The following is a 25,545-nucleotide window of genomic DNA, read 5'->3' as shown; positions in this document are numbered from 1 at the left end:
TTGCGCTTCGGGCGACCCGAGTTTGAGTCCCGGCTCTTGGTCCTTTCCCAACCCCGCTCCCCCTCTCTCTCCCACTTCACTTTGTGTGCTTACTCCAGCTATACTCTCTAAATAAAGCACAAGCTTGTAGTCCAGCCATCAAGACCAGCTTGGGAAAGATAATACCCATAAATGGCCATCTAGAAACTTTGTAAAAGCAGAAACATAAGCTTTTTATCTCTGTTTTCCATGCCATTTCTAAACTCTGCTCTCCTCTCTCATAGTCCACTCTACGACCAGTATTGCAAAGACCACTATTCAGATGGCCACTGTGACCAGGGCTGCAATAATGCTGAGTGCGAATGGGACGGGCTGGACTGTGCCAACAACATCCCGGAAAAGTTAGCTGCTGGACTCCTGGTTGTGGTGGTCCACATTATGCCCGAGCAGCTCCGAAACAACTCCTTTGGATTTCTGCGAGAGCTCAGCCGAGTGCTCCACACCAACGTCGTTTTCCGGCGTGACAGCAAGGGAGAGGAAATGATCTACCCGTATTACGGCAACGAGCAGGAGCTGAGGAAGCACAACATCAAACGATCACTAGATGTCTGGAACAGTGCTTCTAGCAACGTCATGAGCTCGGTAAAAAGCGGTATTTACAATATAGTAGTGGAAGGAGGGAGAAAACGCAGAGAGCTGGATGAGATGCAGATCAAAGGGTGCGTATGCTACAACTGAGCCCTCATCTGCTTTAAAAATATGTTTTAATATAAATCAATAAAAATCATGCTTTTGATTTCCATCAGCTCTGTGGTATACTTGGAGATAGACAACCGCCAGTGCTACCAGCAAACCTCCGAGTGCTTCCAGAATGCGAACGATGTGGCTGCTTTCCTCGGAGCCCTGGCTTCCAGCGGCAATCTGAATATGCCTTACGTCATCGAGGCCGTCACAAGTGAGTGTTTGGCACGAGTATTGTCGTGTGCCTCACGTCTTCCCATAATGCCCTTAATCAAGACTAGGCCTCACATCTTACTGCATGTATTCAATAGCAACCCCCCCTCCCAACCTTTAACCCCACCGCCTCCTACCGCGGATTACAGGGATCACTTTGAAGTTTGTGCGTTTCTTCCTTATAACAATGAAGCAAATGTTCTTTGTGCATTAGACAGACTAAGCAATCAATGCGGCAGTCTGAGGGCAGATCCACTGGCTCCAGGCACCCAAAATAGCTAATTGATGCAAATCATGTCAACTCATTTGGCCCAACAAGACACTCTCACATACATGCATATCACCCATACATGGCATGAATCTAAAATGATGGGGGGCTGCTGCAACCTTAACCTTGTTGAATGTATCAGACTTAATGCATCTCCAAGGGTTTAGGTGAGCAGAGTTTATCATTTCAAAATCGTTAGTGGAGAGAGCTTGAAAAAAGAGAGGAGAAAAATTGATCGGGAGTGTGCTAGAAGTTGGGAGTCTTTGTTATCTCGAAAATCCTAATAAATCCTTCGTCTTTACAGCTTAAAGTGTGCGCGGTAATTTGAAGTTCATTAATCCCTCCCTTTTTTTCCCTTAAAGAAGAACGGGTAAAGTTGTCTCCTGGTACCCTGGGCTGAGAAAGGGGAGAGGAGGTGTTCTTTCTTTTCTCTTTTTTCTATCCTCCTCCTTTTCTTATTTGCCAGCTCCTTCTTTTTGATGAGAAGCGGTTAGCAATTCTGATTAACACGAACGCGTGCCCCCTCTAGTTTGTCCGTCCATCTCCAGCAATTTGTGCCTCATCGTTGCGTGAGGAACATATTCGTGTCCCTTCTGTGGGTCTGACTTGTCAACTGTGCTTCCTGTGGCAGGTAAGATTGATGGACCGTCGTCCATAGAGCTCTATCCGGTCTACGTGGTTCTGGCAGGACTGGCACTGCTGGCCTTTGTCGGCGTGGGAATGGTCGCTTCCCGTAAACGCCGCCGTGAACATGGTCAACTTTGGTTTCCGGAGGGATTCAAGACTAGCGAGCCCAGCAAGAAGAAGAGGAGGGAGCCAGTCGGCGAAGACTCTGTTGGTCTGAGGTGGGTTCGCTGCGTCATCTTCCGACATCAAGTTTGAAGGGACAAAAAATATGATGGAGGACAACTTTTTCATTTGAAGTTATGATCATATGTTGAGTTTAATTTAATTGACTGGTTTTAGGAAGAAAGTGGAGGCTGATAATCAGTGACAGCTTTTTGGTGTTAGAGCACAGTCTTTAAGTTAGTTTTGCTGGGATGTAGTAAAGTGCCAAAAAAAGTTATTTCAGCATATCTAATGGGTTATTTTTCTGAAAACAGGCCACTTAAGAACTGTTCAGACATTTCATTAATGGATGACAACCAGAATGAATGGGGAGAGGAGGAACCATCAGACACCAAACGCTTCAGGGTGAGCAGAGCAACAGAAAGCACCAACATTTACATAGAAGTGAATTAAAAAAGCCTCTTACAATGAATATTCTTGCGTTAATTAATGCAATTAATTACAATTTAAAATGAATCACTCATTCTCCTCTTTTAGTCTGAGGAGCAGGCGATTCTTGATTTAGATGATCAGCAAGATCACCGGCAGTGGACGCAGCAGCACTTGGACGCAGCCGATCTGCGAATCCCATCCATCGCTCCCACACCCCCTCAGGGCGAGATCGAGAGCGACTGCATGGACGTCAATGCCCGAGGACCAGGTTAGGCATTGTTGTATAATTAAAAATATATTTAAAAAAATCCCCATTGCTGATTTTTCAATAACAAGGGAACAGTAATTATGATGTGAATTTAATTAGAATATTTTTTTATATGTTTCTATTTATTTATAATACAATGTTATTAATTCATTCAAATTTAAATAACATTTTTAAATGATATCTTTCTATAACATTTATTATTAAACAATTTGATTATATTATGTTAACATATATATACACACATACACATACATACTACATACATATATATACTATAGATACATACATATATCATGGTAACACTTTAGTTTATGGTCTAATTGTCACTATTGACTAGTTGCTTATTAGCTTGCATATTACTAGGATATTGGCTGTTTATTAGTACTTAAGCACATATTAATGGCTTATTCTCCATGATCATATTCTACATCTTTTAATCATAAATAAAACTTAACTACCTTACTAACTATTAAAAAGCAGTAATTAGGAGTTTACTGAGGCAAAAGTCATAGTTAATAGTTAGTTAATAGTGAGAACTGGACCATAATTTAAAGTGTGACCACATACACACACACACATATTATATATAAAATGTGGCCTCATTGATCAGATAATTAAGTAGTTAACTATTAGATTTTTGCTGATTTTTACAATCACATCTATGCGTGTTAATTATTTAGCTAACACAGATATGGAGATAGTCGTTCTAAATTTTTTATGAGAACTCAACCTGCTTAAAATTCTGGATTGTGGATTACACCTGTTCCTCGGTTTGCACATAGTGTGTGCGCACGCTGTCGAGTGCTGGGATGAGGAACTGAATTGAGCTCTAAGTAGGAGTTAATGCTCAGGGTCCTGTGGGAAAAGGAATCCACTTCAAAGGCTCTGACTGAAAGATGTAAACCCCGGGGGACTGAGCACATTTTTACCAGTTTTAACGATTCATCCTGTGATATTCTGCTTACATGTGTTTTGCTAATTAAAACTCTTTATGAAATGCTCTTCTCTTTCTACAAGCACCAATATACCCCTGACAACACTTTAAGATAGTCAAAGGCAACATTCTTTTGGTATCTCTTTGCAAGCTGTTTTTCCTTTTTTCCTCTTTGTGTGGATTGATGTTTTTAAATCGACCAAATCAGGCCTGATTTGGGAATAGCTATTCTTTTGAAGCCGTGAAGCCCCTGTCCAAGTCAGAAAAGAAAGCAGCTTTTCAGAGGTGATAATACTCAGTTTTACCAGCGGTTGAAATTTCAAAGTGTGGCCCGCGTCCCTGAGATTTACCAAACCGCCACGCTTGATTACAATCCGTTATCGAAGCGATCTGGGGTGATTGAGAAAGGGAGCGCGTCAAATCCTACTTCGATTTGTTTGTTTCTTTGCCGTTGCTTTGGTCCATCACTTTAAGGAAAACATTTCTTTAGATTGCCGTCAGGCTAGTCCTACTCAAAGGAAAGTTTTTGGCCCTTCAATGGAGTTGAATCAGCTACATAAATAAATGTAAAGGTAACAGATCTTCACTCTCTTTTTCCTCTCTAGATGGCTTTACTCCTCTTATGATCGCATCCTGTAGTGGAGGAGGGCTGGAAACAGGGAACAGCGAGGAAGAGGAGGATGCTTCAGCAAACGTCATCAATGACTTCATCTACCAAGGTGCCAACCTTCACAACCAGACAGACCGTACGGGTGAGACGGCTCTACACCTGGCTGCCCGCTATGCCCGCTCGGATGCTGCCAAAAGGCTCCTGGAGGCCAGTGCAGATGCCAACATCCAGGACAATATGGGACGGACTCCATTACATGCTGCTGTGGCTGCAGATGCACAAGGAGTCTTCCAGGTATGTGAACCCAGACTGCATAAAGGAATTCTGTATAAATTACGGAGGTTTTAATATTCTGTATTTCCATCGACTGATGATTCCTAAGCATGTTAACCTTTGTCCCTTATGCAGATTTTGATACGGAACCGTGCCACAGACTTAGATGCCCGCATGCATGATGGCACCACACCTCTGATACTGGCAGCAAGACTGGCGGTCGAGGGCATGGTGGAGGAACTCATCAACTGCCATGCTGATGTCAATGCCATTGATGATTTTGGTATGACCATTACACTGCCTTACTTAATTCATTCACTTGTCTTAAACATCTTTCTTAATTATCTGATCTAAAGGTTCATTTTGAAATTCTTGTAAATAATTTGGCTGACAAAGAACAATTGTGCTAATGAATTTATAAATAAATAAATAAATACATACATTATTAATAATAATAATTAATGTACAAGATTATTATTATTATTATTATTATTACTTAATGTATTAAAACAGCCCAGGTAAAAAAAGTGTCAAACAAAGGCCAGTTGGCACCTCATGAAGTTGCTTGAGATAAGATAAGATACATGTATATCTAAGATATACCTTCCTTAAGATTTTTTATGAAATAATTTTTGACTGCATTAAATTGATATATATATATATATATATATATATATATATATATATATATATATATATATATATATATATATATATATATATATATATATATATATAAAATAAATGTTTTTTTTTTAAACTTTCTATATTCTAAAGAATCGTGAAAAAAATCAATCATGGGTTCCACAAAAAATATTTAAAAAGCACAACTGTTTTCAACATTGATAATAATAAGAAATGTTTATTGAGCAGCAAATCAGCATATTAGAATGATTTCTGAAGAATCACGTCACACTGAAGACTGGAGTAACAATGCTGAAAATTCAGTATTGCCATCATAGGAATAAATGACATGTTAAAAATGTATTTAAATAAAAAAGAAAACCATTTTAAATTGTAGTAATATTTCACAATATTTATTTTAGCAAATAAATGCAGCCTTGGTGACGATAAGAGAGTAAAACCTTTTTTTTTTTTTTTTTTTTTACCAACCCCAAACTTTAATTAATTTAAGTTTTTTGTTTTGTCTATTAATTTTGATGACTAAACTATTATTCTAAAATATGGAAAAAGATAATAATTAAAGTTAAGTCCAAACATTTGACTGTTAGTGTATATACTATGGCAAGATAAATGTCAGATTTATCACTATTGTATGTTGTTTTTCACATGCTAAAGCACTTTTTGTTTGTGCTGCAGGTAAATCTGCTCTTCACTGGGCAGCAGCTGTGAACAACGTAGAAGCGGCGATGGTGTTGCTTAAGAACGGAGCAAATAAAGATATGCAGAACAATAAGGTAAGCAGCACTTGCTTTTCTTTAATCACAAATAATGCTTTGTGTTATTGTAGACATTCGCATTAATACTCAGATTAACATCATAGCACAAAACCATTGTCATTTTCAAAATGCTTTTGGCTTACCAATTATTTTCCCACGTTCAGGAGGAGACTCCTCTATTCTTGGCAGCAAGAGAAGGAAGTTACGAGACTGCTAAAGTTCTGCTCGAGCATTTTGCTAATCGGGAGATCACCGACCATATGGATCGGCTCCCACGGGATATCGCTCAGGACAGAATGCATCACGACATCGTGCGGCTCATCGACGAATATAACCTGGTCCGCAGCCCTCCCATGCACAGCGCCCCCCTCTGCACCACCCTCTCCCCACCTCTCTGCTCTCCCAACGCCTTCATGGGCAGCATGAAGCCCTTACAAAGTAAGAAGCCCCGCAAGCCCAGCGCAAAAGGCATCGGTTGCAAGGATGGCAAAGACATGAAAGTCAAGAAGAAGAAGACACAGGATGGAAAGGGACATTTGCTAGACAGCTCGGCCGTGCTCTCGCCGGTGGATTCCTTGGAGTCGCCCCACGGGTACATATCTGATGTCGCCTCCCCACCCCTAATGACATCACCCTTCCAGCAATCGCCCTCCATGTCTCTTAATCACTTACAAGGCATCGCAGATAGCCACATGAGCGTCAACCATCTAGGCATGGGCAACAAGCAGGACCTGGCCCACATACAGTTCGATCCGTTACCCCCACGTCTCACCCATCTGCCAGTGGCCGGTTCTAACGGCTCAAACGTCATGAACGGCCAATGCGAATGGCTTGGACGGATGCACGGTAGTATGGGTCCTCAAAATCAATTCGCAGCAATGAGGAACGCCTCAGGTCAGGCCAACCTTCACCAATCCGGCCTGATGACCTCTCTCCACAATGGCCGCCCCGCTACCCTGTCTCAGATTTTGAACTATCAAAGCCTGCAGAACGCGCACCTCACCGCACAGCCGCATCTAATGCAGCAGATGCAGAACATGCAACAGAGAGCGCAGCAGACAGGCGTCCAGCTGCAGCACCAGAGCACCAATCCACCCAGTGGCGTGAGCCAGAACTTCATCGGTGGTGAGCTGGGTGGCCCGGAGCTCCAGCAGAGCGCAGGGAACAGCATGCCCATCCACACCATAATCCCCCAGGAGACCCAGTTGCTAAACCCATCCTCTCTGGGCCCCAGCATGGCGGGCACGCAGTTCCTGACGCCACCTTCCCAGCACAGTTACTCAAACGCCATGGACGCCAACACCCCCAGCCACCAACTCCAAGTGCCTGACCACCCTTTCCTCACGCCGTCTCCAGGTTCACCGGACCAGTGGTCCAGCTCGTCGCCCCATTCCAACATGTCTGACTGGTCGGAGGGCATTTCCAGTCCTCCCACCAGCATGCAGTCGCAAATCGGACACATACCGGAGCAATTCAAATAGATTCAATTCAAAGCCTGCTTACTGAAGGGTCATTAAAATGCCTCTTGTACTAACCATATTTTTTTTAATTTATTGATATTTTGTTATTTATACTTTTTTTCACCATTTATTTTTACATTTGGGCAAAATAAATTATCTTGAAGAAGAAGGTCAATTTTTATAATGCAATGCTATTGACCGCGATACACTGTACTCAAATGTACACACTGGGTATTTATTGGTCTTAAAATATGCCTGTTTTTGTTTTTGTTTTTTTGTTAATCAGTCTTTTTTTAAATTGATTTACACCTAATATTGTATAAATTTGTACAAATGCAAACGTTCTTGTACAGGCATTTTAGAGAGCACGTTTTTTTTTACAACAAACTTCAGTGTTAAAGTAGATTTATGTTGTCCGAAACAAGCTGCTTTTCCGTTATGATTGAATTTCTTACGTGTTATGTCGTCTGATATTTGTTTTGGTTAGGTTCTCATTTGTGTGTGTGTGTCACAAGGTTTATACTACAAATAAGTAGTGTTTTTTTATAATTGAACATTTGTATAGTTCAAAGTGATTTTGCTCTTTCTTTCTCTCATTCTTGTATATTAAATTCCTGCAAAAAGCAGATTTCTTAATGTCCACTGTGAATGTGGATGTGAAAGTGAGGATCTGAGTTACTTACAGGAAATACTTAATATTGACTTGTATGAAACAGGTGCCAATATCAAGTGATCTGTATCTTTCCTCCCAATTTTGTAGAACTGGTCACGTGGCCAAAAGTGTCTGGGGTTTTATGGAGGTGTTTCAAATTGAACTTCTCTTTACTGTACTTCCAGTTTTGTATCTTCGTTTGAGCCTATGGCTAATGTAAATAGATATATTGTATGCGTTTGTCATGTAATCAGGATTTTGTTTCAGAAATCTTAAGTGTGCCATGGAAATTTGAAATATTTTAATGCTACGTAGTTATGTTTTCTATACGCAGAACGTCTATATATTTTTTTCTCAGTAGCACTGGGGTAGAGACAAATATAATAAATGTAGGCTATACACACAAATCACTAGAGGATCTGCCATATAAAATAACACAAATAGATGATTTATGACTCACTATTGACCACCGATAGTTTTCCACAAAATCACAAAGACAATTTTAAAGGTCCCAATAACAGGCTGTGTCATGTATCCTCTTTAAGCCATCAGTACTTACGTGTTCATCAGATTTGAACCGCACTGAGTATACAATATCTGTAAATGTTACATATCTGCAAATGTGTAGTTTACATGCAGAGTATTTTCTGTCAGTTCCACTGTCTGTACAAGTTTCTTTGCATAATAAAAGATACCTATGTGTATTCAGATTTTAGTCTCCTTTGTTGTATTTCTCTGTCTTTCTTCCAATAACACTTTCTTTTAGCTTATTTATCAAGTGTAGCCTATTTCTTTCACACTTTAGCTTGATATCAAAGGTCAAAGCCTTGACAGCAACTCAAAACAGATATATCGATAGTTATATCATTATATCGAAGTTAACATTGCAATAAAAAGTTGGGTTTAAATATCAAAGAAAAATATATATTTTTTTCTTGTATTTTGATGACTGATATTTATGGCATACTAGGGGCTGCTAACGGTTTTATTTCATTGGCGTGTCAACAGCGCCATCTGCTGCTGAGAGCTGAAAAGTGGGGCTCTTGCAACCAGCCTTCAAATATCTACTTTAAATATGTACTAATTTTGTGAGGCTCAGCTATAAAAATGCTGTTATATTTACATTGAATTCTTTCTGCATTGAATTATTAAAAATCCTTCAAATCTAATGAGGGATCACACAGACCTTGAAGTTGGGGGATAGGCACCATTACATCCGTGATCTTGAGGAAATAATGGCTGATTTGGAGGAGATACAGGTATTTTGTATAAAAGTAAGTATGTAGCACGCATTCTGCATCAAGCAGTATTTCACTAATGTGTGCAAAGGAAATTTTCTTTCCATTTTGGAATTTGGTAGCCTACTACCACTGTTTGTATTTTTTGCAACTTCCATAAATGATATTCTGAATCATGTAATTGTTCTACCTCTTAAAAATGTGTGTATTTCGAAGTCATTGTTCTACCTCTTATCTTTGAGTAATACAGAGTGAGGAGGCAGTCAAAACGCCACCTAAAAAAAAAACGAAAAAGAAGGATTGATCCAAAACGTAAGTGGAAAAAAAGAGACCAAGAAGGATTATTGGTCTATGAGAAGCTCAAACCAAAGACAAATATGTTTTTTTTTTTATGTTTTAGATCCTTTGAATTTTCACCAAGTATTGTGTAAATCAAATATTCTTTTACGTTTACTTTACTCTAGACCGATCTGGAAGACCAGTGGCCTCAACCATTGCCTCTGCAAGTAACCAAGTTGAGCTCGGTTAAGCAATTGTTTTGGTTGATTTCATGTACGAGTGTGTTCAACCAAATACTGTATTGTCTTTGACTTTTATACCCTGAAGTCTGTCTATACTAACAGACAGGTAATTTTGTAAAATAAAAGTAATCCCATTTCATGTTGATCTGTTCTGTTGTTTGAATGCATGATACTGCATTAAAATGGTCTAATTCTAGAAAACTGCAAGCACACCTGAAGCCTCAACTACCAAACAACAGTGATGTAGATGCACAACGGATTATTGGTAAGTTTACCTCAAATGTTACGGAACTGTATCACTGATTGTCTTAATGAAGTCCCTCTGAATGAATAAAAGTGCATTTTAAATTTTTTTTTTTTTTTTTTTTACTTTTTATGATAAATGTACAAATTTCTGAGAGACTTGTTTCATGTATTTTTAAACAACATAAACTGAGTTTGTGCTCTTGGTTTACAAGCTTGTAACATGTAAGGAATTGTAATGTAATTTTATTTTTTATTGCAAGATTTACAACTACTCCAAAATGCAATGGACTGTGATGAACCCAGATCAGCAGCATCTCATGATTGGGCATTGAGGCGAACCTTGTCTGAAGAACGCTGGCAGGAAGCAAGGCCAAAACTCCTTAACCCTTTAAGGTACGCACCATGAAAAAAGCAAAGGAAAAATTATTTCTCTGCATTTTTTATTCAATTATGATAACAATAACAACAATCAAAAAAAAAAATTTAATTAGACCCTACAGTATTTTAGATACAATCCTCTACCAAACGGTTGAGACGTCTGTTCATAATAAAAGAACAAAATTCAAAACAAGTCATATTAAGTGCATTTTCTTGACCAATAAAAAAATCTGATGGCTGCTATTGATGGCTCTTACAATGCTAGTCATATAGTAATACACAAACATATTCAATTTTAAATTATGAAATTAATAGTAACACCAGAATTGGTATTAATTCTTCAAAGGTATTCTTGATATTTACCATAATACAGTACAGAAATGGTGAAAAAATGATATTGATCAAATATTTTTCATCAAATATGTAATTGAATAATATTAAAATTAATCATTTTAACAACACTAACCCTTTTTTTCATTGTAAATAGCTAATTTTACCAAAATTAGCTATTTTATTAGCTAATTTTTACTACCTTAAAAGGACAACTCAACCGTTTGGTAGAGCATGTTTAAAAAAAATTATTTGACCCTTATAAGACTTATTTTTGTTTAATTAAGTTACATAATTCTGTTTAACAACTCCTCTGAAACGATAATATGGCAACCAAATAGTCTTACCTTTAAAAGTCCCGCCGATATGCGTCATCAAAGGAGGAGCAAATTTTCGCTGTGTCATGTGCTGTTTGAAGGAACACTGAAATGGCATGCTGCTCACAGACACAGTGCCATCTAGTGGATTTTTTTAGCATTGCACAACTACACCAAACGGTAGAGATGGCTCATTCAGGTTGAGTTAAGCTTGATGCATTTTTCAATAAAATATAGTGACTTGAAGTGTGGTCTACCAAATGGTTGAGTAGTACCTTAAAGGGTTAACAGTTGCTTCAGACTGCGTGCATTATGGTCCTTGTGATCACTGCAGCTTGAAAGAAGCAGTCATCAGGTGCAAGGACTGTTTCCCGAAACCCCGTTACTGTGGGCAGTGTGACGTTTCTACGCATCAATGTCTAGTTTTTCACAACAGAGAGACTCTTATAGATGGGTACTATAAACCTCTCCCACCATCAACTGCTGTGCAGACCTCAGTGGCCAAAATGTCATATATGAGCAAGGTAAAAAGTACTTGAAAGCTAAAAAATATGATGTTATTTATATCCTTTTTTTATAGTTAATATATTTTTCCTTTCATCTAGTGTGTTTGCTGCCCATTACACAACCTGACAAAATGTGTGATTGTGACCCTCAAAACCTGTCTGTTGTAGCTGGACGATAAGTAGTACTCATCTGTATAAATAACTTGCAATGTTTTGTATTGTATTTGTCTATTGGCTTAACCTGCTGACTGATGTCTGAAGAGTATGAATGTGTGTTTACTATTTATTTATTTTCTTTTTAAATCTTTGCAGGTCGCTATGACATCTTCCTGCCAGTTATTAATTGCAGAACATGTCTTGCATCCTGGACACCTGAGGTGGTGGACCTGTTGTTTAGTGGTTACTGGCCAGGCACTGTCGGGTTTCAAACCATATACCAGTAGACCTTTTTACGTCGTTTGAGGAGCTGAAGATCACTGCACCTGGGCTTTCAAGACAAGCATTAGTGAAAATGTTACAACAGCGCTCACAATTGGGAAGGGTAAGACTTGGAAAGCCATTAGTTTTCTGCATTCATGCAAGTCTCACTGTATTCAAATTTTTATAATTCCAGAGTGGTAACATTTGTGGCAACGTCTTCCAAAAAGCTTTCCTTGAATGGACATATTGTCGTCATGAAAGAGAAAAACTCTGCGGCATTGATCACTTCTCTTGCCCAGCTTGCACCCCAGATACAGTTGCTGTTTCTGCAGATGGAAACAGAAAATGATATTGATTCAACAAAACAAAGGGGTATATTATTACATTTACATTTAATCATTTAGCAGACGCTTTTATCCAAAGCGACTTACAAATGAGGAGAACAATAGAAGCAATCAGACGAGGGATAAGCAACGTCGATCCTGGAGTGCCACTGTCCTGCAGAGTTTAGCTCCAACCCCAATCAAACACACCAGAGCAAGCTAATCAATGTCTTCAGGATTACTAATCCTAAAGGCTGGCGAGTTTATATCAGGGTTGGAGCTAAACTCTGCAGGACAGCGGCACTCCAGGACATTGCCTATCCCTGAATCAGACCATCAAGAGGGCAACAGTATACAAGTGATCTAACAAGTCTCAGTTAGTCTAGCACAGTACACATATTATTATTTTATTTTTTTAATCAGGAAAACAAATATAATAGTGTAGAATAGAAAAGCTAAGTGGTATTAATTGGTCAGGTGTTGACATAAAAGATGTCTAGATTTTTATTTATTTATCAATATGTCATTAATAACATTACTCTGTCAACATTTCTTGTGAATATTTTTTGTCATTAACATATTTTCTTTATGTAGGGCAGAGGAATAACCATTTTTTGATGGAGTTTTTCTGGCCTATGACAAAGCTGTAGCAACATTTGTTGATATTGTGTTCGTGAGAAGACTATTCCAGTAAGATATTTGTCAAAAGACTTGGGATTGTACACAGTGAATCAGGATTTAGTTTGTATATATTTGATATGACACTGTGTTACAGGTAGCCTACATGGAAAAGGCATATGTGGAACATCAACATGGGGTGCAGCCAGGGAGACCTTTAAAAAGACAAACACCGAATGTGATGAAGAGGGCCTAGAGGTGGCAGTTTGCAGACACTGCATATTGCTTAGAGGTCTGAACATGTTTAGAGGGGAGATATTTGCATACCCTCTGTTTCTGCAAAACAAACTGGCCAGAAAAACAAACTGCAAGTTCTTCTGCACTGACATAATGTGTCGATATTGGCCCTATCTGCAAAAGGTGGCTCAAGCATTCCCAGAAATGTAAAACTTAACTCAGATGAAGCCATTTCTCTTAGTTATGCATGCAAAGGGGCACTCTACAAAATGTGAGGTAAATCTATCGAACAATAAGGTAAGCCCTTTACCATTTTGACGTCCTTTACCTTGATATTTTTATTTTGGACATCTGGTGTGTATGCTGTAGGTGCAGTTGGGTGGCAAAAACCAAACAGGGGCAGGCACAACGATTGGTGAAGAAGTTGAACAGCTTTTTGTCCCGTGTAGCTCTAACTACAAAATACATGAGTAAGGCTAGTAAGTGGTCCTTTTTTACAGTTCTCATGTGTTGTGCTTGGGTAGCGTTATAATTGTTAAAACAGCTTGCTTTTTGATTGTTTTCTATCATTCATCATACTTGGTGACTAACCACTAGTTGAAAAGCACATTTAATCCTTTCATCATTACAGCACGAGTTGATATGATCACATTGCATGCCAGAGGATGGAATGAGCGGGAAAAAAGAAACACGGTACTTGAAGGTAATTAAAAAATAAAGATTTCATCAATCAAGGTTAAATTTCAACTGACTAAAGTCCACTGATAAGTTGTACATAATACTTTCAGTATTGCCTGCTGCATACATGGTATGGCAGCAAAGTTCCTTGATTATTACGCAGGAATGAGAGTAGTTCCTAGCCATATCGGCCTAGAAAATCACAACTTTTCATTTTCCGTCGGTAGTACACGATGTAACTACAGAAGAGTCAAGTTTTAAATAAAAATAGCGAAACTCTTTGGTCATTTTTTCTAAAGAGATGATAACGGTCTAATCCGATTGGTGTGGAAATGCATGATACTGATTAAAGACCTTCACAAATTCTTTACAGCTCCAGATGACAGCTTCTGGAGGGTCAGCGGTTTCTGTGCTACTTGTGGCCGCCTTCTGTCTTTGAAAATGAACTTGCAGAAAAGACAAACATCAAACACAAGAAAAATAAAACAGTTTGCCTAAATGTTTCTTAGTGTAACGACTAATTATTAAAACCACAAGGAAGAGGACCTGCGGGCGAGTGATGATAAAAGGCTAGTATTTATAATAAGATAGAGGTATTGCCAAGGAAGGTAATGGTAAGGGGTCAAGGTAATGCTGTCTCTTAATGTCTGATCAGAACATTCTGATCAGAACATTTTCTGCCTACTTTTTATCTAGCTTGTTGACTTGGCTCAACTGCTAAAGAAAACTATTGGGTGATCACATGCTGCTTTATCCTATTATGGCTGAAAGTAATGCTTATCCTTTGCATCAATATGAAAAATAAAGAGAATGATACTTGTGGGTTAATATTCCTTAGGGTTACCAGTGTTTTCCAGATTACATAGCTCCATATTAGTACAAAAAACTTACTCTTTAGCACAGCTTCATACATCCCTCTGAAGCAAATCGGGATCCAAAACATAATCCCCTCCTAGGATGACATCAGCCACCAAGCTTCCTTTGCATTTCTTCCCCAAAAGTAGTATGGGGAAGAAATCAAGGGCAGCAAGTTTTTGTCAAGCTGAAATAAAAACATTATTAAATAAAAAAAACATGCACAGAATACAATTTTAAAAATATATATATATTAATGACATATCATGACAGAAGTCAAAAGAATGGTCCAAAAAGTTAAGAGAAGATATCATTGCCCTTCACAAACAAGGAACACGATACAAAAAGACAGTCAAGGCACTAAATGTTCCAAGAGTCAAGTTTGCAAATTCAAAGTTAAAGGAACAGTGGTTACACTTGGACGGGGCAGCTATCAACGGCTGCAACCAGATTTCTGAGAGGGCAGGTTCAGAAAAACCCTCGAGTGACTGCAAAAGACCTGCAGCAAGACTCGTGGCAACAGGCTCTGAGGTTTCAGCTGCACAGTAAGGCGCGTAATAAACGCATGACGTTTCCATGCCAGAACTCCAAGACGTACACCACTACTGACCCAAAAGCAAAAGGAAAGTCGGCTTCAATTTGCTCAAAATCATGTAAATAAGCCACAGAGGTTTTGGGATTCTGTTCTGTGGGGCGATGAAACAAAACTGGAACTTTTTGGCCCTATGGATCAGCGGTATGTCTGGAGGAGGAAGAATGAAGCGTATGCTGAAAAGAACACTCTGTCTACAGTTAAGCATGGTGGCGCTCGGTGATGCTCTGGGGCTGCTTTGCATCCTCTGGCACTGGAAACCTGCAGCGTGTGGAAGGCAAGATGGATTCATTGTTTCATTCAAAGTATCAGGAAATCCTAGGAGAAATCCTAGGTCAAGCCGTCAGTGAGGAAGCTGAAGCTTGGACGTCATTGGACCTTCCAACAGGACAATGATCCCAAGCATACCTCAAATTCCACCAAGGCTTGGTTGCAGAAGAAGTCCTGGAAGATTCTGTGGCCATCACAGTCACCTGACTTGAACCCCATTGAAAATCTCTGGTGGGATTTGAAGAAGGTGGTTGCAGAACACAAACCTAAGAATATTACTGAACTGGAGGCCATTGCTCATGAGGAATGGGCTAAGATTCCAGAAACGCTGCTAAAACTAAAAGTTGCATTTTCAGTTGAATTTGGAAACCACTTGAAACATTTGTTGTGTTGAGCTATTTTAATTACTTTTGTTTGATTTGTTCATTGCAAACAACTGAAAGTCTGAAAATTTAGCCAATAAACCTGATTTGCAATGAGGGTTGAATAGTGTGCCATTTCGGATGCAGCCATAGTGAAGGACTTGTTTTTGTCCATCATTGGTTGGATCGTTGGATTGTTGTGGTTTGTTATTGCTGTGATCTCATGTGAGTGTCAGGTCGTCCTGCCCTCACGGCAGTAAACACATTATTAAGGAAAAGATGCCGTTGCAAGAGGGAGGGGAAGTAATTTTGATAAAAATGTATGATGGCACATGAATAAAAAATAAAAAAAGTGCACAGACAAATAATTTATAGTCCTTTATATAAATCCTGCAATATTCCATTTGAAAAAATCAAATATAGTGTCAATTTTAATTTCACGGTGTTTTTAAAGGGGTCATATAATGCCATTTTTGGACAAGCTAATATGATTCTTTAGGGTCTAAATTAAAAGTTTGTAATATACTTTAATTAAAAATTCTCATTAGTATTGTAAGAAAACACTTATTTTACCTGGTCAAAAACAGCTCTGTTTTCAGCACGCCGTTTCAGTGCATATGACTTTAAATGATAATGAGCTTTGCTCACCCCGCCTCTCTGTTCTGTGTGTACACCGTTTGTAACACAATAACACAATAACCATAACGCGTTGTTCAGTATAAACGTGGGATTATGAATTATTGAGAACATCATACATAGAAAACATGCCGTAATGTACCCTGAGTGTAAACCTTAGACGCATTCATTGTGAGGCGTGCAGCTAGCGATTTGCAAAGATTAATATATTAATATAAAGTTTAATAAAACGTTACACTCACTTCCGTTCTTCTGGAGATTCAGCAGGAACACGAATATCTGGTACCGATCCTTTTTTCATGAGCAGCTTCTTAGCAAATCCAGCTTTATACTGACCCTCGTTTATAAAGCAGTCTGGTGTGTGAAATGATTCGCGCAAACATGAAAGCATTGACGTTGCTCGTGGGGAATATTCCCTTAGAAAACAAACTCAGCCACTGCGTCTTCAGCGGTTCGGATTTAGGAACATTAAAATGACTGCTGTGTTCGTTATTACACCCAAGAACAGAACACCACAATCGCTTAGACGCCATTCTGCTCATAGACAGTGCTCCAGCATATCAACAATGACCGCGCTGGTCCGCGCAGACTATGATTGACAGCTCCCTCACGAGCGAGGGCGGGTCTGTGTTGAAACGCTCCTGTCAATCAACAATCGTGGGAGGGGCTTCCGAGCGTGTGACGTCACACGGTCGAACGGCTTGATTTGAGGCAGGGGAAAACATATAAGGAGATTAAAACAAAAACACTGGATGGATTTTTTATCATTTTATGATGGTTGTGTACAGGCACTGCCAACACACATTTCAGTACAATCAACTTGTAAAAGTGCATGTACCATTATATGACCCCTTTAACAATGTCTGCCTTTCAACAATTCAGGCCCTTCAACTTGATTGATGCCAGTGTTCCCCAATGCACTGAACTCTGTGGAGTGAAGCGTCAAACTGCAGTGTTACTCGTGATGCATTGCACATAGGTTAAGTGTTGTAACATGGTGCTCATTTTGAATAAAATTCAAATGATAACACCTTTTGAGGTACAGCTAATGAATAACAGAAAATTCACACAAAAAAACAACATAAATATGGAATAGAAACTGATTCATGTGCAAGGTACTGTGATTTATACAACATGTTACATAACTCTTCTGCAAAACTATCTGCAATGCAGGCATCAAAAACAAATGTCAGATGTCATCTAATTAACTGCCGCGTGTTCACTGTTTTTGTTTTTTCAGACACTCTTGTTTCTTTATCTATTTGTTTCCATCCCATGTGACAACCAGCAGTGCTTGGTAGATTACTTACAAATTGTAGTTACTGGTTCCAAATTGCATTTCTTCCTGTGATGGCAAAGCTGAATCTTCACCAGCCATTAGTCCAGTGTTCAGTGTCATGTGATCCTTCAGAAATCATTATAATATGCTGATTTGATGCTCAAGAAACATTTCTTATTATTATCAATGTTGAAAATGGTCGTGCTGCTTAATATTTATAAAGAAACTACAAATTTTTAAGGAATCTTTGATAAATAGAAAGTTTGAAAGAAAAGCATTTTTTTTGTAATAATGTAAAAGTCTTCCCTTCTTCACTTTTGATCAATTTAATGCACTCTTGCTGAATAAAAGCATTAATTTCTTTACAAAAAATATTTTGAAAGGTATTTGCATTTATCCTGAGCATACTGTCATGTGCTTTCATTTGCATTGAGCGATACAGTCTCTGTCATAATGTCCTGATATATTATACAGTTATAATGCAGTTGATTTCAATTATTTCAGTCGACGCCGACAATTGCTAATATTTTAGAATCGATGATACCAATTTGGATCTACAAAACTATCAAATATTATCCTTATACTGTGTATTATCCTAACACAATCATTGCGAGCAAGTTGTAATTTCTGCATTACATGTTATGTGTGTGTCTAACTAAATACATGAAGTTAGCCAAGCACAACATATTATTTTAGCTGTATATTAATGCCATATGGACTTTATTTTGACACATTTATCTCTGACTGATAACAGAATACTTCTTAAATCGTAACATTGAAACAAGCATTTTCTGTAAAGCTACTTTGAAACAATAAGCATTATGAAAAGCGCTATACAAATAAACTTGAATTGAATTATAGTGCCATAATGAGCTGCCTAAACCAAACTGGTGATAAATATTAAGCAATTATCTAAATGCTTTCAGTTCTGTTATGCCTAAACAATTTGGACCACAATAAAAGTTTCAGGCAGATGGGCTGTTGAAAGGTCTTGATTTTCCTTGTGTGTACATAAATGAAAATCTTGTCACTAGAGTTCATTAAGTAAAAAGCTTCTTTCCACATCTGGTCTCTCTTTGGGAATCTCAGCCACCAGTCTAATAAATCCTTTGTCAATATGAGCAAACATTGATTGATTTCTGAGGACAGGACCTTCCACAACCAGAGCACTCCAAAAGATTTTGGGGATGGTTAATGTTTCCAGCTGAATAAGTAACTCAGCATGGGTGTTATTCCCACTCCCTGCTTAAGGACGATGAACACCTGCTGATACATGTACAGTAGCACAGGAAGGATCAACCAGAGGCATGAAATTCATGCAAGCTAATTTATTATAAAAAAATAGTATTATGTATAAAACAAAAAAACAAACATCAGCGTAACATTAGGAATAAATTCCCTTCCTGAGTACACTCTTAAAAACAAAGGTCACAACAAGGACTATTTTCGGTTCCATATAAAGAACCGATCAGTGAACAGTTTATATTGTTATAAACATTTCCACTTTAAAGATTTTTTTTTTTTTTTGCCAAGTGGAAAGGTATTATGGATGTTGAAGTTTATTCGTGGAGCCATCAATGTCAATAAACCTTTATTTTTAAGAGTGGAATCTGTGTGTCATTACAACCTGGCCATCAACAGGCCTCCACACCTTCACAGTGGTAGTTATGGCAATTTAATTTATTTACCAGGATTTTGTGAACTCCCTGTCAAATCTCAGCCTTGAGAGATGTATTTCTTAGCATTAATCTAAACACTTAGATTGCATCAGTTGCCATGAATCAGACCAGCATGAAGTTACATAATCCATTCCACAATGACCGCACCTCTGTGTCTTCAACATGTTTTTACATATACTTTGGGCAAATGTAACCCGTCTCGTCTTTCTGCGTTGTGTTCTGGGTTGTTCTCGAGTAGACACAGAGGCACGGGCAGTCACAATGCAGTTTATTATCTGCGGTCATAAACAATATGGCAATGAGTGTTGCGTGACATCAGGTTAGCATCTCAGTCAGATCCAGCATTGCTCTGACTCTATTCACATTAATCACATTTAACCTCTTTTCATACAGAAAAACTACATACATTTGTAATCAAAACAAATACAAAGAAAATATCAGATATTCCCAATAGAAAAACACATTGTAAATTCCCCTTAGTCATACATTAATTCCATTATATAAACTACACATATATTCATTGAGTCATCTCAAACAAATATGCACAAACACACAAAAAAACATACCTGCGGTCATAAACAATATGGCAATGAGTGTTGCGTGACATCAGGTTAGCATCTAAAAAAATAGCATCACGTCAATACAATGTTAATGGCCTGCCGAACAGCTAGCTCACCACGTGCTGCAGCAGCTACCGAACTGCATTTAACATATAAAAACACAATATCGCGGCTCGTAGTTCATTAAGACTACTGCAAGATTCACTCATCATCATATACACTCTTTCACGGTAATAAGTCAACAATTAAGTGATAATAACAACTTATATATCCGTTTTATTATCGGAGAAACCTGACGTGAACTCACCTCAGTCAGATCCAGCATTGCTCTGACTGAGGTCAAACTTGCGCGGCGCAAGTCCCCGGTCTGATGACGTCACACGCACACACTGCACTAACCCGACGCGCAGGCAGAATGAACCCAAAACGAAACTCCCAGTAATACAAAAAGAAATATTTTTTGGTGGAATTCATAAGTATACAAATAAACCTGCTACATTCACCCCCCCTGAATTCCACCAAAATAACAACACCCCTGAATTCCATAATAACACCAAAGATGCATTAATGTAAACACACTCGTACCCAGACCAGATAACAATGAGATCTAATCCCAAAGTTCAGTAAAAACTATCCGTAAAACAGATCAAGAGAAAAAAGGAAGGTTGATCAGGCCCTCATCCTCTCAGGAACATAAAGGTGCAGCCTACACCCCTAAACATCTGGTCCCCTGGCTTGAAAAACCCCACAGTACGGTTTCACATTCAAGGATGAAAAAAAAAAATAAACCCGGTTGAAAAGAGAAAAACTTAACGATGTGCACTCTAAATCAAACTTTCTGAGGCAAAGAGAGGCCCCATATAACAGGTCTCTGAACCATACTCTCAATAAGCCTATTGACAGACCTAACCACTCTCCCAGTTCTAGTTACAACCCTGCCTTGAACTCTGTTATTAACTACAGCAGTTTGAGTCACAGTAGAGTCAGCATGTGAGCAGGCTTCAGTGGGGGTAGAGTCAGTTGGACTCGTATCAACGTCAGCAGGTTCATTTGACTGAACAGGGTCTGGGTCAGACAGGGTCGCTTCAGTTGGACTGGCCATGTTCTCATGAGCGTGAGACTCGTCCTCAAGTTCTGGAATAGAAGCTTCTTCGGCTGCTCTAGCCTCAGCAGCTCGATCTGGGTCTGACAGAACCCATGAGGACGTCCGTGCCAAGGAAGACTCTCGCTCCAGATCGCTCAGGTTATCCGCATCTCCACAGACACTTGAGCCTTCAACTTCCAACGAGCTGACCAGAGACCAATTCTCCAGGGTGTCTTGGATAGGAAGGAAGCTCACGTCAAGCAAAAGGTTCCTGTGCACAACCTTGCTCTGGCCAGAGGCATCGCTGATCTTGTAAATGTGAGTCTTGGGGTTCCGCTCCACTACCGTATACACTGCAGGTTCCCACTTGTCGGCTAACTTCTTTTTCCCTTTTTCTCTCTTGTTCGCGACCAGCACTCGGGCTCCAACATGTAAAGCAACTCCTTTGACCTTTTTATTGTACTGATGAGCCTGCTGTTCCTGCTCTTTAGTGGCATGCTGCTGGGCGATGTTGGCTGCCTCAGACAGGTAAGATAGCAGGGTCCTTGAGTAGCTGCTGAAGTCTGTCACAGTGAGATCGTGCAGAACAGACTGAAAGACAACATCAACTGGGAGCCTTGGAACGCGGCCAAACATCAAGTGGAAGGGTGCATAGCCGGTTGTTTCGTGAGCAGTCGCGTTGTATGCAAATGTCAGCGTCTGGATCTGCTGTGGCCATTCTCGCTTGGCTCTCAGAGGAAGGCTCCGTATCATGTTCCCCAGTGTGCGGTTAAAGCGCTCTGTGCCCCCGTTGCCCATTGGGTGATATGCCGTTGTATGAGACTTTGCCACCCCCGACAGCTGCAGCAACTCAGACACCAGCTCACTCTCAAAATTAGGGCCCTGGTCAGAGTGGATGCGCTCAGGGAACCCGTAAACACAAAAGACACAATCCCATAACTTTCTGGCCACTTGCTTGGCAGTCTGGTTCCTGCAAGGAAAGGCAAAAGCCATTTTCGTAAAGTGGTCAGTTGCCACCAGCACATCAACAGAGTTCTTGTTCTTATCCTCTGCTGACCAAAAATCAATGCAGACCAGTTCCATGGCAGCGGAAGTTTTAATACTTTCCAAGGGGGCTCGTGCTGAGGGCTCCGGAGATTTTGCAAGTACACACCTCTCACAGCATCGCACATGATCTCTCGTGTCTCTCTCCATACTGGGCCAGAAGAAGCGCTGTCTCGCCAGATGGAGCGTCCTCGCCTGTCCTTGATGTCCTGCCAAGTCATGAACTCCCTTCAAGGCCTCATCCTTCAAACTGGCTGGCAGTAGCAACTGGAATCTTCTCATCCTACTCACAGAGTCCTTCGTTTCTCGGTACAAGACACCATTCCGAATGACTAGCCTCCCCCAGTGTTTCAGTAATGCCAACGAACTGGGGCCCATATTGTGCCTTTCTCGTCTGGATGGGCGACGTCTGCGGACCACAAACGGGAGTATCGAAGATATCGTGGGATCCTGAAGCTGCTTATCTTCCAATTCGCGCAGAGTGAGTGAGGGCAGGGTACACTGGCCTGCAGGTTGCAGCTGTTGGACATGTTGGCCAAGACAAAGAGCCCTGTTCTCCACACCACTCCTCCAGGAGCTGTGAGAGGCTAGAGCAGCTTTGACTTCAGCTGCACTGTAGGAGCCTGCAGTGTAATGTGGTGGCTCGTGCTGTTGAACCGCTTGGAGGTGTTGGACGCCCAGTCTGAATGTCTGTTGCACCTCCGCAGCCTCCGCACCTTCAGCCTCCTGCACTAGGCTACCATATGGCTCTTGGATCAGACGCCTGCTAACTGAAGTGGTAAAGGGATCCCGACTGAGTGCGTCTGCTACAACATTTTTTGGGCCTGGGATGTATTTCAGGTCGAAGTTGTATGAAGACAGTTTGGCTACCCACCTCTGTTCGTATGCATCGAGCTTGGGCTTGGTCATGATGTGGGTCAGCGGGTTGTTGTCTGTCCACACAGTAAAGTCATGCCCTTTCAGCCAGTGACTGAACTTCTCAGAGACGCTCCACTTCAGTGCCATAAACTCAAGACGATGAGCGGGATATCTTTGCTGTGACTTGCTGAGGGTCTTACTGGCAAAAGCAATGGGGCGAGCCTTGTCCTCCCCTACTGGCAATTGTGACAACACAGCCCCAAGCCCGTCCAGGGATGCATCAACGGACAGGATGAATGGTCTTGAGAAATCAGGATGGGCCAATACAGCACAGTTGAGCAGATCTGTCTTGAGCGTCCGGAAAGCCTTCTCGCATTCAGGAGTCCAATCCGCTGCAGTCAGTTTCCTGTACATACCTGTACCTCCACCACTCCGACCAGTCTGGCCTCTCCTCTTCTGGCCTGCCGTCAAAGCAAACAAGGGCTTGGCAATGGCTGAGCAGCCAGGAATGAAAGACTGGTAGAAGAACACCATGCCAAGAAATGACTTCAGCCTCTTAACAGATGGGGTACGACCATCCTCCTCCATCAGAGCCTCCTTTGGCATCTTGCAGATGACATCAACTTTGTTGGGATCCACCGCAACCCCACTTTGGTCAATGACGTGACCAAGGAACCTCACTGACCTCATCATAAGGTGGCATTTCTTGGGGCTCAGTTTGAGGTTGTTGTCTCTGAGCTTACCGAAGACCACTTGGAGTCTGTTTAGTGCTTCCTCTTCAGTGGGCGCAAAGACAAGTAGGTCGTCTAAGTAGCAGAGCAGGCTGGTGAAGTTAAGGCTACCAAAGATGCTCAGCATCATACGCATGAACGATGCTGGGCTGTTACAAAGCCCCTGCGGCATCCTGTTGTACTCATACAAACCAACAGGTGTCGTGAAGGCTGTATACTTCTTGTGGTCTTCACACATCGGAACATTATAGAAGCCCGAGGTCAGATCCATTGTACTGAAAACAGCATTACCTCCCAGTGCTGCTAGACAGTCGGCCTGATGAGGCAGTGGGTGAGCATCTTTTAAAGTCCGTGCATTCAGCCACCTGAAGTCTGTGCAGATTCTGAGCCCACCATCTTTCTTCCACACCATGACGAGAGGGGATGCATACTCACTGATGGACTTGCGGATGATCCCCCTCTCCTCCATGTCTGAGAGCACGCGTCGTAGCTGTTGGTAATGTGCAGGAGGGACTCTCCTATATGGCATGCGAAATGGGCGATCGTCTGTCAGGCGAATGCTGTGCACAAACTCTCTCGCCTCGCCACAATCAAGTGAGTGTCTGGAGAAGATGTCTTCATACTCTTGAATCAGTTCAACAAGACGCTTCTTCGCCCAAAAGCTGGCTTGGCATGAGTCAATGTCCAAATCGCTCAACCCCAGGTTGGACAGGCGTTCTTTGAGGTCAGCATCCGTGACAGCTGAAACTATAACACTCTCTGGCTCCAAACCCACCATCTCACACAGACCTTGCTGGACGTTGAAGTCCTCCACAGCAAGACACGGGAACACATCAGCGATGATGGCATTACGTTTCAATGTGATTGGCTTCGGTGAGAGATTCGTCATCTTCAAGGGCACCCACCTGTCAGCCCACATCGCAGTGATGACACGACCCACAAGGACATCCCGCGGACCTGACCTGGAACCACATGGCTCCACAATGACTGTGCTGCCTGGAGACATCGGCACCTTGCTGGACAGCCTACCCCACACTAGGTGTTCGTGCTGCGGTTCCAGTGTGACAGCATGAGGCAGCTTCAAAGGGCCGATCTTGTCTGGGACATTCTCACTCTTCCATCTTGTGGAGCAGGACAACATATCAAGGAACAGGTCACAGTCTGACGGTACTTTCTTGCCTCCAGCTGATATGAGTCTCCAGTAGTTTTCATCGTTCTTCATGGTACGTGCGAGGTGCTTGAGGACGTTCGAACCGATGATGAGCTCATCACGCTGGCCCGGCACAAGCAGAACAGGAACAGCGCACTTCACTCCATACACAGACAGCGTCAAGTCATAAACACCTCTGGGACGTGTCTGCTTTCCCCCACAACCCACAAGCACAATTCTTTCGGCTGATTCAGGCTCTTTAATAAGGACTCCCGCCACCTTGAGTAATGCTTCAGCCCCCTCACTCATCGTACAAGCCATGGATCCTGAGTCAATCATGCCCTTCAGTTCCACCTTGTCATTAACCACAACCTGGACGTAGAATAATTCACTGAAAGCTGGCACCTCTCTAGACCCTTGAACCACGACCTGAAGACCTTCTGGTACGGCCGAACATGCATTAACGTAAAGTAGCTCCAAGTCCTCGTCTCCAATGAGGGTTTCGTGTTGATCCCCCACACTGCCCCTCTCCAAGTGTGGGCTCTCTAGTTTCCCGCCGGCGGCCCTCGTCTGGCATCAGCCTGGCCCACCCGCTTCCGTCCATACTTGTCACA

General features: G+C 41.0%; 1 protein-coding gene across 1 annotated transcript in view; it reads left to right on the top strand.

The window, feature by feature from the left end:
• The window catches only part of notch1b (notch receptor 1b), a 52,355-nt gene extending 44,967 nt beyond the window's left edge, over positions 1-7,388 (top strand). The window contains exons 26-34 of the mRNA XM_056237127.1: positions 264-698; positions 786-934; positions 1,833-2,046; positions 2,305-2,395; positions 2,528-2,690; positions 4,230-4,528; positions 4,643-4,790; positions 5,828-5,925; positions 6,072-7,388. Coding sequence (XP_056093102.1) covers positions 264-698; positions 786-934; positions 1,833-2,046; positions 2,305-2,395; positions 2,528-2,690; positions 4,230-4,528; positions 4,643-4,790; positions 5,828-5,925; positions 6,072-7,388 — 2,914 coding nt within the window. The remainder of the gene's footprint in view (positions 1-263; positions 699-785; positions 935-1,832; positions 2,047-2,304; positions 2,396-2,527; positions 2,691-4,229; positions 4,529-4,642; positions 4,791-5,827; positions 5,926-6,071) is intronic.
• Positions 7,389-25,545: the final 18,157 nt, after the last annotated feature.

This window comes from Rhinichthys klamathensis, unplaced genomic scaffold (assembly GCF_029890125.1).
Source record: "Rhinichthys klamathensis goyatoka isolate OS25496 unplaced genomic scaffold, OSU_Roscu_1.1 h1tg000019l_1, whole genome shotgun sequence".
NCBI lineage: Eukaryota > Metazoa > Chordata > Actinopteri > Cypriniformes > Leuciscidae > Rhinichthys > Rhinichthys klamathensis.
This window is presented reverse-complemented; position numbering and strand designations above follow the sequence as displayed.